This window comes from Ornithodoros turicata, chromosome 1 (assembly GCF_037126465.1).
Source record: "Ornithodoros turicata isolate Travis chromosome 1, ASM3712646v1, whole genome shotgun sequence".
Classification (NCBI taxonomy): Eukaryota; Metazoa; Arthropoda; class Arachnida; order Ixodida; family Argasidae; genus Ornithodoros; species Ornithodoros turicata.
The window spans coordinates 35,985,302-36,002,121 of record NC_088201.1 but is presented as its reverse complement, the minus strand read 5'-3'; the positions used below and the strand labels follow the sequence as shown (position 1 = coordinate 36,002,121).

The 16,820-nt window shown below is 46.1% G+C and overlaps 1 protein-coding gene and 1 long non-coding RNA gene across 3 annotated transcripts in view; one reads left to right on the top strand and one right to left on the bottom strand.

Moving 5' to 3' along the window:
- Positions 1 to 15,282, bottom strand: part of LOC135378000 (calbindin-32-like) — a 206,780-nt gene extending 191,498 nt beyond the window's left edge. Inside the window, exon 1 of the mRNA XM_064610797.1 lies at positions 14,928 to 15,282. Coding sequence (XP_064466867.1) covers positions 14,928 to 15,063 — 136 coding nt within the window. The 5' untranslated portion in view covers positions 15,064 to 15,282. The remainder of the gene's footprint in view (positions 1 to 14,927) is intronic.
- On the top strand, positions 4,799 to 5,844 carry LOC135398248 (uncharacterized). Of its 2 annotated transcripts, XR_010424052.1 has the most exons (3): positions 4,799 to 4,951; positions 5,028 to 5,283; positions 5,359 to 5,844. It is a non-coding gene; the product is annotated as an uncharacterized LOC135398248 (long non-coding RNA). The 2 variants fall into 2 exon arrangements; XR_010424050.1 differs by having other exon boundaries at positions 4,799 to 5,283.
- Positions 15,283 to 16,820: the final 1,538 nt, after the last annotated feature.

The following is a 16,820-nucleotide window of genomic DNA, read 5'->3' as shown; positions in this document are numbered from 1 at the left end:
TCTAAGCAGAGATGTTAAATAGCAGTGCGAACCAAAAGAGATTTTTTTGCATTGTCTGCGTGGGGTTGCATTACGCGGCACACAATCTTTGCATCAGTATCTACCTTATTTAGGAAGAAAGTTAATGAACTAATTTGTTCATTAGTCGAAATTAATTAATTCTCGTTCGGCAGACCCCACTCCGAACTTTATATTCTCAACAACAATAACAACAACAGATAAATCGCGTTTCCCTGATGCCTATCTTTTGAAGGCAGTCATTGCCTTTCAATATAACCCCGTATATTTGAAATTTTCTCCTTCCGATGTGCATGCAGTTATTCATTGACCATGATGGGCAGAATATTTTATTTCCTTCACTCCCTAGAGAACTGCCTCAACTGTCAGCTTGCGCTTACGCGCTGTACGCGAAAAATTGACTGCACCACGTAAATAACCCGGGTCGATTATGTGGTACTGCAGAACCCCGACCAGGATGTGCCGTTGCCTTTGGGAAGTGTTATGCTGCAAAAATGTTGGCTAGTTGGTAATTTATAATATCTGACAGGCCTGGCGCAGATTATCAAAAAAAAAAAGGGAACTAAATACGTTACTAGCGAGCTAAAATTCCAGCGAAAGAGTTCTCCGTTGAGCTAAAGTGTAATAACAACAACAACAATAAATGAAGGAGAAGTGATGATGACATGGATGTTTCCCCGTGGTAGCCACAGGACCCTATATCCCACTTCACAGAGGTAAATATTAGGTCAAGTGTAAAGTCGACATGAAAGTTGGATTTTCCCGCTTTCTGCATTGAACTATATCACGTCTCACTCTGATGGCGCCGTTGTCAGCTCAGTCACCCTACGAGTGACCCTCGAGGTTTGAACGTCCCAGATCAATTTGAGGGCAAAACTTAGGCGAGCGCAGTGACCCTCGTGTAGCTTATTGCTTTCAACTATATTGCATCTATATCTACCTACATATCCGCTATGTGATTCTATGCAATGTAACCGTGTCGGTAAAAGTTGCCCCCCCCCCCCACACACACGCACTGTTTCATGTTGATATCCTAGATAGGCTAAGGGTACGCAGCTAAAAGCCTTTGTTTTTCAAGAAAACACTAGGTGGTTACAGGTACGTTCGCTATAACCAGTCTGACTTCGTCGTGACTTACGTCCCCTTTTTTTTTCTTCCTCCATCACATCACATCACATCACACCACATCACGGTTGGGCAATAATCTGGTGAGCAGTGACAGGGAGACCCTTCGAGTCTACACGCGGATCCTAACGCGGCACCCCTTCCACTATCTCCGACTCATAGGAAGTGACTGCCCCTACTCTGCCTTTGGTGGCGCTGTCGAACGCCTGCGGGTGCCCCAGCCTTCTTGTACCGTGTCCTTTCCCCCTCCTTTATTGGCCCTCGACCGGCCCTTCGTGTGCTCCACTATCCCCGGCCTTTGGCGAAAGAATGACATGCCTTCTTTTGTCGCACGTCAGCTTGCCCTGGAGCACCTCTCCACGCTACATGACCAGCGGCTAGCTGTTTACACCGACGGTTCGGTCGTACCAGACAGTGCGAGCGCAGCATTTTATGTGCCCCACAAGGACATCGAGCGCACCTTTAAACTTGCAAACGAGACGTCATACACGGAGGCTGAACTCTTTGCCGTGTACGCGGCGCTTGAGCACATTTCCATCTCGCCACAGGGAAACTGGTCCATCTTTACGGACAGTAAGGCAGCGTTAGAGGTTATCAGCTCACACGGATCCCAGACGGTCAACGACCTCCACGCAATGACTATCTCGTCATACAACTCCGTTCTCGCCTCCGGTCATACCGTCTGGCTTCAGTGGGTTCCCAGCCACATAGCCACCTCCCTGGGAATACCCGTGCCGACGCTGCTGCAAGGCGCGCGCATAGCTGTGACAGCCCCATCGCAAACCTACCGCTCACGGCATCAGCTTGATTCCTTCAAATTCGTCGATGGTCTGCCTCTGAAACCCGCCACTTCATTGCATACGCTATTCGATGCAACACCGTTCTTCGAGCCATCGACCCCGCGATGCAACTTTACCCCACCCAACACCTTACCAGAACCGAGGAAACCCTCCTTCATCGCCTCCGCCTTAACGTCGCCTACACTCCGTCACTCCTGCACAAGATGGGCAGCCGCGGCAACGTAAACTGCGATGCCTGCGGCGCCATCGCTGACGTAGCCCACCTCCTGCTAACGTGCCCGACGTTCTCGGCGCCCCGTGCCGCCCTCGCCCGACGCCTCCAAGCCTTCGGCCACCACCCCCTCTCGCTCGCTGCGCTCCTCGGGCCCGTCCCGCGCCCTGGGCAACGGGATGTTACCAAGGCACTCTTCGAGTACCTCAAGGCCACCGAAATGATGACCACCCTCTGAAGCACAGTCGGCAAGCCTCACCGCCTGCAGCACATCGTTGCCATCGTGGCTTCTCCCGCACCTACTTTTTTTTTAAAGGAGTAGCAAGCCGGCACTTGCCTGGCTGGCATCTCATTTTGTGTGAATAAACATATACCCCCCCCACCCCCACCCCACCCCCGGTGAGTACGCAGATTCATGACCTGGTAGCTGGTGAATAGTCTCTAAAGAAATGCACGCCTTCACGTGCCTGACCTTGAAGTCGTATTCGAGAAATGTAGCTCTAACAGATACAACAAATGCCATGCACATGGAATACTTTACCATACCTTTGGTATTCAGATCGTCAAAGAAACGAGCACCTTGGGGTGACGAGATGTAAAGAAGCGGGGTACAGTCGACCACCGTTTATGCGGCACTAGCCGCTTACAGCTAACATTTCTGGATAGCAAGGGATATGGACAAATAAAACGTGTAATCAGACTCAGTGTTGGGGGCAACTCGTTACTACGATTAAATTACTTTTCTTTGGCAACTTTTAACGTAACCCGTTACTTTCGAGTTACAGAAACTGTTTGAAGAATGCGTCCTTATTTTAAAGCAACTTTGATGTAACTTGGGTTCCAAGTTCCTTTTACTCAATTCTGGTGAGATAACACGAGCTGCGTCCTCCCTCTCTGATGACGCGACAGCTATGTTCGTGCCGGTTGGACGTGCACGGAGCAGCCCCGTCTGAGTCCGTTGATTGTTACGAATTCAGTTTTGGTCGTGTGTCTCAGGTGGCGTTCATCATATAGCGACGAGTTGTGTGTTTCTAACGGGGGAGGGCACTGTGTAGCTAAAATGTCACGTTTGGCGCGGTTCTACGGATATATGCGGAGAAGATGGCAACTCGTCGATGCCCGCTTTGTTCTCCGTTGAACAAGTTTATTACGACACCAAAACCATCGGACGTCAGCCTAAGGAAGCACACAAAGGTGTGGCTTCTTTCATCATATGTAGAGCTGTGCGAATAACCAAATGTTCGGTATTTACCGAAAAGCACCGATAAACGTACGCCGGCAAATGTTTTACAAGTTCGTTAGCAATAATTCATTATAAAGCATATATTCATCAATATCAATAATTCAATAATTATTCACCGATTGTCGTCGAAATGTCGACTTCAAATGTCTTGATTTCATTTCCTGTCCCTTCGCTCTGAACTGGTTGGTGGCAGACAGTGGACATGAGGTCGTTCTTGAAAGAACAGATATTTCGTCTGCCAGTTACAAATAGATCTGCATAATGAGAATAGGGCTGTTCGTTCAGGAAGTGCCCCAGCTAGAGCCTAGAGACCATGGAGTGTACCAGTGTGAACCAGTGTTGGGGATTTGAATCCGAGGATTTGATTGAAATCCGGATTTAGGCCTGCAGGAAAGAGGGTGGATTTGATTTGGGAATTGATTTGCGGCAATGCATAGAGCTTGGATTTGATTTGAGATTTGACGACAGATTCCTGCGGGATTTGGATTCAGATTGAATCACATTCAACTGAAAGAAGTTGAATCCGTATTGAATCTCGTTTTCTTGAAAGGATTTGAACCCGGATTGAATCACGTTTTTCTGAACGGATTCGAGCCCGCAGTGAAGGTGGATCCCACCATTTCAAGAAAAGCAAGCTGCATATGCGTGAACTCCCCTCCTACCTTTGTTGACGCAGGCAGTGCTCTTCCTTCCCTTCTTGCGCGTGTTCGGAGGCTGCTTGAAAACCAACCCCCACCCCCACCCAGAAAGTAGGGGTGGAAAGGCTCCCATTGATAATTTCGGTTCACCCGACACCTTGCCTTCTACAGCAGGGAACTGAACCTACATTCGCTTATCTTCTAGAATAGGTTACTTATATAGGCGAGTGGATCAGCGGGTACGTTAAATGAACTGTCGCTGTGCGTGTCCTAGTGACGGGATACCTTCCGAAGTCCGAGAACTACGCGTGTTTTTGCAGTAGGACAGCGACTAGAAGGCGTTATCACACTTCTGCTTGCCTTTTGCTGTAGTAGTCCTGAGAAGGCCTACATGATACTAGAAAGTTCAGCAACGGCACGCCGATCATCAGCATTTCTCCGGGCTTTCTCTTACGGATTCTCGCGCCTGCTAGGACACCAGGGCAGTTTAAAGAAGCAAACGAAAGACAGGGTCTTGTTTCGCTATGGCGGCATTTCCTGAGACAAGTGGCTTACTTCCATGCCGTGCCGGCCGACTACATGTACAATGCGCGGGCGCAAAATATCTATCAACATCACCCGAGCAAGCACGCCGTAGTCAGCTGAGGGAAATCGGAGCGTTCGGCCTCCGCTGACCCTAGAGCCGATGACTTCCTACCCGCCATTGTTCGTCACGTGCGTAAGAGTCCGTCAGATACGAAAGTAGTGTTTGAATCTTCTGGGCTACATCTGGTCGCTGTTGTCCCTACGCGATGGAATTCGCAGGTTTTGATGGTGCGCAAGCTGCTGCGTGTTTTCCAGAACGGCCCTACTGTAGGGGAAAAGCTTTCTGCTTGCAAAAAGGAACGGCTGACGAACTACGACATCAGAGTGCTTGGTGAGAACAGGAGTTGTAGTGGCACTTCATCGCACTGGAACGAGGAAGATGCAATAAAATGGCGGCGTACTTTCAGGGGACCTTGTAACCATTCTTTCTGCCTTTGAAGAAGCCACGAACATTCTCCAGCGTGACCACGAAACCGCGGGCCTTCTGCTTCCCGCGATAGAGAATCTCGAACAGTCCCTGCTTCGAATGAAAGAAGAAAAGAAACCATTTCGGTCTTGAGTGGTGTTGCGTCATCGCTTTTGCAAAGTTTGAGGAAGAGGTTTGACACGGCGTGGGATGCTGATTATTTCCTGGCCGGGGCTATTCTTGATTCGCGGTTTAAGGTAGGTTGGGCTTCTCTTCATACATATTTAATTAGTGATCCAGTTCGAGTTCTAAAATGCTCATTACAATTTCAGTTAGAGTGGTGCACAGACGAGGGGCTCCGGGAGCCAATGAAGGAGCGCATACTAAGCTTTGCTCCACCTGAGTTGGACGGCGCCCCACAAAGTCAGAAAAAGAAACGCTCGCACTGTTCTCTGAGCTGACGCGCTCATCGGCGTCTTCAAGCGGAAGCCGAAGCGCAAAAGCGTATCAAGAAATGGCACTTTACTTATCAGAGAGCACTGTCGATGATGACCCATAGTCCCTCAAGTTCTGGAGTGAAGCCATGTCCCGCTCCCGATACCCTATGCTCTCCGCGGCCGTGAAACGAGTATTATCAGTACCTGCCAGTCCGGGTGCTGTTGAACGCGTGTTTTCTGCCGCAAATCTTATGAAGTCGGCGAAAAGGAACAGGCTCCACCTATCCACTTTAGAGCACCTTGTGTTCTTGGACAAAAACCAGGTTACATAGACTTTGTTTTTATGTCCTCATCGTTCGAATAAAATACCCATTGCAGTTATACCTCAGGTGGTTCATTTTCCTGACGGCTGAAATATCAAATGCTGTCTGCTAGAGCTGCCGTCGAGGCCCAACTGCCCACATTAGGCCGTTGTTCCTCGCAGCACAGTGCAGCTGCATGCGCCGCACCGCGTTAATTTGGCTTTCTTGTCCATTCCTGTACCTTTCATTTAAGTGTTCTGGCTAGACCATACGCTCCGATTTGGTTATGAATTTGACAAATCCGGATTTAAAAGCGGATTTGATTTGGCATCCGAAATATAAATCCGGATTCAGAATGATTTGATTTGCCAGCAACGTTTGAAATCCGGACTTGATTTGGATTTGATTAAGCATTATCAGTAAAGCTAGGATTTGATTTAAATCCGATTCGTTTCCACAAATCCCCAACACTGGTGTGAACTATTTGCCTATTCCACAAACACTGACAACTAGGACACGTACCGATTGAAAGATTTGCCTTCCACAAGAGGGCTCCGATGCTAATTCCTTGCAGTGAAAAGAGCGGTGTGCGATAACATGTACCTCACAAACTTATCAACCCCTGATTTTAACAGATGGATTTGTAATGAAAAAAAAACAAAAAAAAAACAAGGACATGAAGTGTTAGTTCACTGTGTGCATGGGAAACTCCGGTCACGTTCCTTGCAGGTTTCCCCCGGGTGTCTTCACGTTTCAAGATATTACCACCGAAAGACACCGGTTCCTGGTGAACGAAATAGCCACCGATTTCTCCCACCGAATCTCTGAAAAATTAAGCACCGAAAACCAAGAACCCTACGGCGATAATGTAAGCACAGAAAACCTTCCAATCATTTGTGGGAGTGTGCTTCGTGTGGACCCGTACAGGAACATTTTGTGAACACAACTATACTAGTTGCCACGCAGAAAGGCTTGGCTTTGTACATGTGGGCTGATTGAAGCTCTCCGCGCATGAACAGTGTTTGCGGAGAGCCGCTCGTGACTGACACATGTCCGATGTGTCCATACCCTCAAAGGCTTTGTGTAACTCTTTTTGCAATTTCTTCCCTCACTTCGGTATAGTAACCCGGGAGAGGGCTGTTATCAAAGTATATAGTGTAATCCTGGACAGCTCCAGCCATCACGAAATCCCCGATATCTGACGACAGATAACGGTTGGAGGTTTGATAGCAACCACTTTTGCAACTTTGCCTGGTCCGCCGGCCTTTCTTCACAGTCTGCGTTTCACAGTTATGGTTATTTCCAGCGCATTTCTTTGCACTTGGAAGTAGCCCATTCGGTGTCTTCGTATTCTTTAGTAACATCGCGAAGGTGAAGAAATGAAATCCCTCGTCAATGTTGCGCACTCAGTTACCCTACGCTGCCTGCTTTCGGTTTATAAACCACTTAGCAAGTTCGCATGGATCACATGACGCCGTCGACGCTGAGATGGACGCAAGAAGCACCGCTAGCGCCGCCGTCCGACACGCGATGATGACGATGACGATCGAGCGGATTACGTTTCGGGTCGGCATAAAATCCAACGTGTCGCTACTCATACGGCACAACACGTTTCACTTTACGCGAATTTTCGCAGCTGCCTCGGTCTCGTCCACAATGCTGGCGCGTGAAAGTGCGCCAACGAGGCTGCAATGCAATACAGCGTTTCAGAAATATTCGAAAAACTGCAAATACTGAAAATCGCCTGCGAATACTATTCGATTCGAATTCATGGAACAGCTGGTCGCACGAGTGCGACATACGTTTTTTTTTTTTCTTTTTTTCTATTTCTATTCTATTCTATTCGAATTCGAAGTTTCGAATATTCGCGTAGCGCTATTCATATGGAAGAATGGTATAAGTTTGCACCACCCATTGTGACATCAAGACCTGAACTAATTCTACAAAGGTCAACAGCTGAAGAGTACATATCACGTAAGCTGAAAGTAACCTGGAACTTCGAGTTCTTTTTCAGACCTGGTAACTTCGTTAGTAACGTCACAGTAACTTGACTTGTAACGAGTTCTTTTTAGTCAAGTAACTTCCTGAACTCTGATCGAACTAGCCAATCCAGCGAGTGTATTTTTTTAGAGCTGTTCATCGTCCTTTGTTTAAAGTTATTCTTGTCATCTAGCTTCACTCACTGATGACGTTAACTTGATCATAAATTATTCTTTTTTTAAAGTACAACAGCAGTCCCTGTGCTCTTTGTGCATCCTCAAGAGCCTCACCACGAGGTTTCTCACTTGTCGTCGTCGGATTGCTGCTGGCTTCCAGAGGAACCAAGAATATTAATGGCACCTTCATCTCTAATCACAACTCGGGATTCATCATGCTGATTAACGGTGACATACACCAGAACACATTGGCCATAGATTTGTGTGCCACGTCCACCCAGAATATGGGAAGGCGGCTGTTGCGCGGCAGTCCTGGAACTTTTTGTCCGGGTTCGTAAACTGAAGCCCGGATAAACGAAGACAAATTGCCTGGAGTGAAATCCGTACCCCCGTTTCTTTCCCTGATGGCGCAGGGCCCGGATAAATGGAGGTCGACCGTACCTCCCTTTTTATCCTGACGGATATGAAGGGGAACGTATCCCCCGTATTTCTACCATGAGCCTCTAGAGGATGTCAGCGTTCCCCATAATCAGGTTATTGCCATTAAAACTGCCGTTGCCGTTCCAACGCGGCAATAAATACATTTAAACACAGTTCTTTACTGCCTTCTACGCGGAGCTCAGTAGTTTGCTTGTCGGACATCGTCTTCGTATGGCTACCGTACGAATGCACTCCACCCGGCCGTATGAGTACGCACCTTACACCTTTATTGGGTTTGCACATTGGAACAAAAGCGTGGTTAGTCTCGGTGCAGGTATCTCCCGTTCCTGAACGAACAACAACAATTTTCAATTAAGTGATGAATGACGGAGTCAAACAACTTCCTGCCCTGAAGGAATGAATGCATTACGGGCAAGGAACATTGTGGGAGAGCACATTCGCAGTACTTCTATTAGTTCACTATGCCCTGGAACACGAAAAACTTGTCTATACTTCTACAATTGAACCATTTCCGGTACTGTATTATTTTGAACAGTGTTACGATGTGTTACCAGTTACCAGTGTTACCAAACAAGGATTTCGCGCATGTGATTGTACTGTTTGTTCATTACCTCATCATCAGGACACATCTCATCCTGTCCATTGTGCCTTTGGGTAGTGGGCCGCGCTTCATGTGGCGAATGTCCCCATTCATTATCATTAATTTATTTGTTGTTGTTGTCTGGAGCGAGTGTTTGGGAAATTATCTTGGTAGTACGCTACTTCAGTACCCATTTGGCTTACAAAACCGTATACTAACAACAGCATCTATACATATTTTTAGCTTTTTGAACGAGACAACGAAGTGTAGAAGCGCCAATCATCACATTCGCTTATCCTTGCAGAGGTATTTGCATGACTGGGCACGCCCCGGAGCTACATAACGCACAGATCTTATAGATGCAAATGAATGCTGAAACCTAATAGGAATGCGTGAGAGCGCTATTTATGTAAGTGTGCCAGAAAGTTCTGTATTCTGTAGCGATAATGATGCAACTGTAGCTCTAAAATAATAGGAAACATTGGTCTTATGGCAGTTTGATACCTTGAACTGCCCCTGAATTGTTCTCTAACAAAGCCGTCCACTAGCTGCCTTGTCTATTTTTGTACGAAACGAAGGTATACATCGTCTATTGAAGGGACTTAGCACAGGTAACACAGGACAAGATAAAGCAGACAAAGACGGGACAGGCGCCGAACTTACAACTAAAGTTTATTGACAGGTTTTTCCGCGGTTACCGTGTGCGCAAGCTCTGTCTCCAGGATACCGTTGTTGGATACCGTTGTAGGTCAACCGGCTTTTAACTTCAACAGTCCTGTCTCTGTCTGCTCTATTTCGTGTCCTGTTTTACTTGCACTAAGTTCTTCAATAGCCATGTACCAGCCAACTAGCCCAACATTCTACCAATTCTACGTTTCTAAGTTATACATCGCCATTATACAAGGTGCGTCACGAGAAACTGACCAAATTTTTCTTAAATTCGTGGATCATTTTTCCTCGGAAAGAGCTTCTGATATTGTTATTCCCAATATGGCCTGCTTAAAGGCAGAATTTAGTGAGTAATCATCAGAATATAGCTGTTGTTGTGTGAGTAATTAGCTCAGGCTTTAATTAACTTTCATAGTTAATATCTCAAATTAGTGAAAATAGGTTGATGGTTTAATTGCAAAGTTGTAGCGCACAACATTGAGTTCTGTCATCCGCAAAAATCGAAACCGTAGCGCGCTTCTGTGCTCCAGTATAAAAGATGCAAAAATGCAAAATCTTGGAGCGTCCTGCGGAGTTCCGTTTTTCATGCGGCCGCTGTTTCCTATCCTCCTCCCGGTGTCACCTTCTCTCACTCTGATGACAGGGCTGTTCCTCAATGCGTGGTGCACCCCCGCTTTGGAGTGCTAAGTGGGGGTGGGGCCGGTGGGGAATTGGGTCGGTGGGGAATATTGTTTTTCTGTTCATTTTACGCTGTCGTTAAACTGTCACCCATAAGCTGATTCGAGAGCTTCAACCATCTCTCACTTTCTTTTGTTTTGATGTTGTTCAGAGAAAAAGAAAACATTGGGGCGGGCTCAGCCGTGTCCGAGCCGTAGTGTTTTACATGAAATCTTCACGATCTACGATTCCTTTGCTCGACTCTGGCTCCTCTACGGTGCTGAGCCCCCCTCTGGATGCACTCCATCGTCTATGTAGGTCACTTTCACACTCGCACAAGTCGAAGTTGCCCCTCTGGCAGAGGATAACGGCAGTCGAATTTGCCGCCGCCGCTAATCTTCTTCGGTGCTCCCGTAGCTCTCTGGATCGCTCGGTGCTGGACTTTGGGGGCTTTTTGGGTTCCTCCCGAGCCGCCTTTTCTTTTCATTGCCGTTTCCTTCGATTCTGCTCACATTTTAGTTTCATATGCCGACATTCTGGCAAGATTTTGATATTTCAAGGTCATAAAATTTTGGTTATTGTTGTTGAAGCCGATATCGCTGAAGGTCCAGGTAGAACCTATCAAGCGCGTTCCAACGGCACCTCGATCGGCGTCCTAGCTTCCCGCGTTCGCGAGATAGACTGTCCGCAAGGTACGCGTACCCCTATATTTCCGTCTCTCTCGCACGCGCTCGCCACACCCAGAGACTGCGTCAGCCGCCGCAATGACCCTGTTAGCTAGAATCTTACACGTGTAAGTTATCTGGATTGAGTCGGTTGGTTGCTATCACTTTATTACTCACCGAGTTATTGCGTCATGAAAATCGGCATATTCCTTGCATCGTAAATTTTGACTTTGCTACCAAACCGAACTTACAGGCGTTCTCACGTCAAAAAAACGACACAAGCACAGAGCATCCAAGTAGGCTGGTCTACTATTCGACCTGCTCAACTGATAAATTGGTTAACCTAATAACTTTGACAAACAAACATGCCGTGAAAAACATTTCACTGATCTCCGATACCGCTGTGTATTCATAAGTGTACCGATTATATAGTACCGACTATACCGATTCATAAGTGTATTAGGTTCTTTATTGCGGATTCTGCCGGGGACTAAGAAAAAAAAACATGTCGCTTCTTTCACCCTGGAGTACAAATTGAGGGTACACCACGCATTGAGCAACAGCCAGGGCTATCATCAGAGTTGGCTGACTTCACTCAACCCTTATGAAGAAGAAGAAGAAGAAGAAGAAGAAGAAGGAGGGTGGCACCGAGGGGACGATAGGAAAAAGCGGCCGTATGAAAAACGGAACTCCACAGGACGCTCGAAAATTTAGAATTTTCGCATCTTTTATACTGGAGCACAAAGGCTTGCTGCGGCTTCAATTTTTGCGGATTGCAGACCTCAACTTTGCAATTAAACCATTAACCTGTTTTTACTAAATAAGAATATTCATTATGCAAGTTAATTAAAGCCTGCGTTAATTACTGACACAATTTAGACTTTAAGCAGGTCATATCGGGAATAACTATACGCAGCACCTCTTTCGAAGGAAAAATTATCCATGAATTTAAGAAAATTTTGGTCATACAGTTTTTCATGACGCACCCTGTAGTCATATCACCCATGTTCTAGGATTCTTCCGCAGAAAGCGATGTCTTACGTTCATGAAAGTCGGGAAATTCTATGCTTTCGTGCACAGAGCGCACACCGTTATATTTATACAATTCACGGCCCGGAAGATCTTTTTGCACTGTCATTGCACTGGAACGCGAATTGGTCTTATGATGCAGCGAGACACAATTTGTTTACTGAAGAAATCGAATTCAATTCTTCTGAGGAGTATGGCCGCTAAAGTGAGGAAAGAAATAAGTGGAGTAGGCAAATTAAAATGGTGGATCTTCAGTTTTGCCTGCCATGTGTGAACAAGTGAGGAGGTATTTACTACCACGATGGGAGGAAATCCCGAGCTTGTTCGAAGAAAAGGACAGACGACACAGTCTGTATCGTCCTTTCTCTCCTTCGACAAAGCTTAGACTTTTCAAATCGTGGAGCTTATCCACAAGTGTTATCACTCAGTTAGGTGTTTACTATTTGCAACACCTTAACTCTATATCAGTTTTGATATGCCCTCATTCCAGTACCGAATATTGAACGGATGACTTTTGCAAGTGATACAGTATAGAGGAGCACAGCATACATGTATATGTCTTCCTTTTTCGGTTTTTCTTTTTTTTTTTTTTTATGTCTCGAGTGCTGCCTAACTACAGGGTATCTCACGTAACGTGTCAAAAAATTATATTTAAAAATCTACACGTCGGAAAATTAAGGGGTCAACGGTATTCACATTCAGAGAGTTTTTGCCGTCGTGTGAGAACACTTTTATGAATTTTTCGCCATGGGAAATTTAATTTTCCGAATTAAAGTCCGGAAATTGCATAGTCAACCTAACATTTTTTCGACAGATTCGGGAAGCACGGGTCGGGTTTAGCCCACCACGGAAAAATTCATTTCGTGGTACAAAAGTAAGGAGCAGGAAAAAATTGGGAAAATCGGCTTTTTGTGACGGGCGTATTTCAACGGCGCACGAAATCGGCCGCAAAGATGCGATGCCAAAGAACATGCCCTTGTTTATGCCCTGCCCTGTACCAATGGGAATCCATGTAGCCTCAGATTATTATCGCGATGTCTCGTCGTTTCCCTTTCCTCTTGTTTTTTTGCAGTGTTCTGTCTATCATCTGGGCAGGGGCATGTCCTCCACTCATTATGTGTCATCGCATCTTTGCGACCGATTTCGTGCGCCGTTGAAATACGCCCGTCACAAAAAGCCGATTTTCCCAATTTTTTTCCGCTCCTTACTTTTGTACCACGAAATGAATTTTTCCGTGGTGGGCTAAACCCGACCCGTGCTTCCCGAATCTGTCGAAAAAAATGTTAGGTTGACTAGGCAATTTCCGGACTTTTTTTTTTTTCGGAAAATTAAATTTCCCATGGGGAAAAATTCATGAAAGTGTTCTCACACGACGGCAAAAACTCTCTGAAGGTGAATACCGTTGACCCCTTAATTTTCCGACGTGTAGATTTTTAAATATAATTTTTTGACACGTTACGTGAGACATCCTGTATACAACGAACCGACCCGGAACTGAAAACACCTAGTTTTGGGGCGTATCGAAATCGAATCTAAACGTTATTTAATACTAATACCAATATTGAGTACTTTGTTTAGTACTTATGCAGTCCTTTAAAGACAGGTTTCGGGCACATGAAGGACGACACACACACACAGACTTGCGACAAAATCCCGTTTTTAAACGACTGTTTTTAGTGCTTTTAATCCCGAATAACTAACAACAACATGCTCATGCCGTGATGTTTTTCAGCTTCGTAATTTTGATGCGACGTATTTTCATAACAATAAACGTAGAGCTCTCCTTTATTCTCTTCACCTTTTGCTTTAACGGTGTACTTTCGCTCCGGAGCTCAGCCGCAGGTGAACCCTTTTCATCGAATACGTTCGAGAACCAGAACGAAATACGATTTTACTCAACACCATGAAAGCACCTACGATGCACTCGTCAAAAATCTCAAAGGTTCCCAGAAGAGCCGTTTATACAGAAAAGCAAACATTCACTGTTGCGCGTCCACTAGCCCGTCGGTGTCAAGTTTAATAACGACGGGTTAGTGACATAACGGGGGACTCCCTGTAATAGGCCGTGTTGAAACGAATTGCTTTCTCGCAATCGATGCGTCCCACAAATGCTCCACGACGTGAGCTGTTTAGTTCCTTATTCTTTAATCCTTATTATCGATACGAAATAAGCTTTTTCGACGACTGCTTTAGTTTGTTTTGTTTGTCCATTCGTGTGCGGCAGCCTCGGCTTGGTTACTTTCCATCTTGTATCGATAGCTTGCCAGCAATGATGTGGAGCAGCCGGTGCTAGAAATCCAGTAAATCAAGGGGAATGCATTGTTGTACCTCTAAACGCTCCGCCTTTTTTCTTTTTTCCTCATAACGAATGACGAATTCGCTGCGTCAAAACGCACCAAACGCTACGACGATTTATTCTCTGTCGTGCAGACATTGCATTTCCGTCCGCGACTGGAGGTACCTTCAGTATTGTTGCCTGTTGGGCGAGTTGGTACATAGTTACATGAGCGAAAATCAGCGAAGAGACGCGAGTACAAGAGGAAGAAGCAGATGAGACGGCGCTGGAAGTACCTTCGTAGTAGTGTGTCTTTGCATGACAAGTCGCGTGCAGGTTTGCAACAATCAGCAACGCATTTACGGCGATGAGAAATGCTTCGCACATGAATTCATGAACACGAGACAGCGCAAAAAGCATTAGACCTCGTGAACTCTGCATGGTGGGCTTTTTGCAATACCATCCATGGTGCCAGTTCGTGCGTGCATCTGTCCATAACCGAACGTATAATGAATCAAGGTCAATAATGGTTGGCGCCGCAACAAGTGCGGAGATCGCCGAAGCACGCAGCGGTCCGACAGCGGTCGGATGGCTGTTCTAAAAAACCTGAACAACTACAAGCGTGGTCGATGGTGTGCCACGCACATAGCTGTCCAGTAGTGAATATAATATAAAGACATCGTTACTGACCGTCTTTGTCATAGTGGCTCCAGACGTCCATGAACTGGCTGGCCGTCAGATTCTTGAGCTCCCTAGTCTTCTTGTCCCTGAATTGACGCATGAAATTGGCACTGCCTTTAGTACCTGCTTTGATACTTTCGGCCATAGCTGCTGGGAAAAGTATACTCGGACCAGGAGGTATCTAGGCGTGGGAAAGGAAGATTGGGGAGGCCTTGGTAACGCGGGAAAGACGGTCGCTGGGAACGCTGCGGAATCGGGCCTGCGGTCTGCTGCGAGTATCGAACAGCTGCTGCTGCTGCTGGTGATGGTTGAAGACCGACTGCGCTGGCGGCGTCGCGCTCGATGCTGCGCCGGTCGGCGGAGGGCGCTCGCGCACGAGCTCTATCGACCTGGCTTTCGAGCGAGCCGCCCCACCTGCTGCCAACGTGGCTTGCACGAAGTGACTGCATTGTTCTTATTGCTAGCCTCAACAGCTGATAGCTCAGAGAACATTTTCCCGGTGATGTTGTTACACCATTCAGGATGCAACTTTTTGCAGTATTGAGAGACATATCCGGTAACATGCAAGGAGTGATTCAAAATATAAGCACGAAATATTGGGATATTTTCCCCCTTTCTTGCACTGAATACTGTTGCATCATTTGATTTCCGTTCCTTGAGACATACGCACATTCTAATATGTAAACGGACGGGAATGATTTTTCAGGTGTCTAGAGGCTTCGCTTCTTATTCAATATGTTTTTTCAATTCAATGTTCATATTTTGTTGCTTTGTTGGAAGAAAACTGTCGTGGCATATTCTTCAATAAACTCTGAAGTTCCTGTATAGCAGTAAGGGAGATGCGAGTGTTCCGATTAATCCCGGAAAATATAGCCAAAGGAAAAAAATGCACTCGTTAGCAATTCTTTTGAAAAGACGGGACCAATTCGGGTGGCCTTGACTCTACTCATGTCACTCATTACATCACACGTGCCCAACGAGTTCATTACTGAATGCACAAAAAGGAGCAGTTGGATCAATTGATTGAGATTTAACAAATAATGAGATATGAGGCTACTCCACGACTTGTGAATAGAAAAGAAAGTAGAAAAGCCAACCTCAAGATGACAAAGATGCATCAAAAAAAGAAGAAATGAAAAAAAGAACAGGCGTCCACCTGAGTCCAACAAGGTCCACCTGATGAATGAGTCCAGTAAATGAAATAAGAGTTCAAATTAACGTAAACAAAATACACCAGCGGCCCTCAGCAGTTGGAAAAATAATATCGTTTCGTATATTACTTAGATGAACAAATGAGAATGATGCAAACAAAATAGTCCTCGTCGTCTTATGTGTCACTCAAGCTCAAGGAAAAACTCACTCTTAGATGACGACTGCGTTGCGGTGGTGGTGGGGATTTATTGGCAGAAAAAGAAAGAAAGAAAAGACCTTTTGGTAAACGTCAGCCAGGCAGCACCCCAGCTTGCTATTTCTCTCACTGGCCACCTGTACTGCATAAGGATTCTCGTATGCATGCATTCTCGTACAAAGGTGTCGTCATAACAGAGCAACGTTAGCAAAGCAATGAACAGATTCAGTTTACCAGCATATCCGATTTGCGATGCTTGTGGCTGCGCTACGCTTGTAGTCGCAGTAGGAGACAACAATAGCAACAACAACCATTAATAGCACTATTACATGAATGACGATAGGATGAGGTGATTCACGAGACAACATTAAAATAACGAGGCAGCTATCAAAAACGTATGACACATGTATCAGTTCCCTTGCACGGCAACTCACCGTTAGGCGGCATCGACTTTTGAAAGACGTGTCCGCGCCTGATTATTTCAATCCACACTTCTTCAAAATCAAATGCATTTCTGTCGCCTGTCACCCTGCCTCTCCACCCCGCTTTGATCA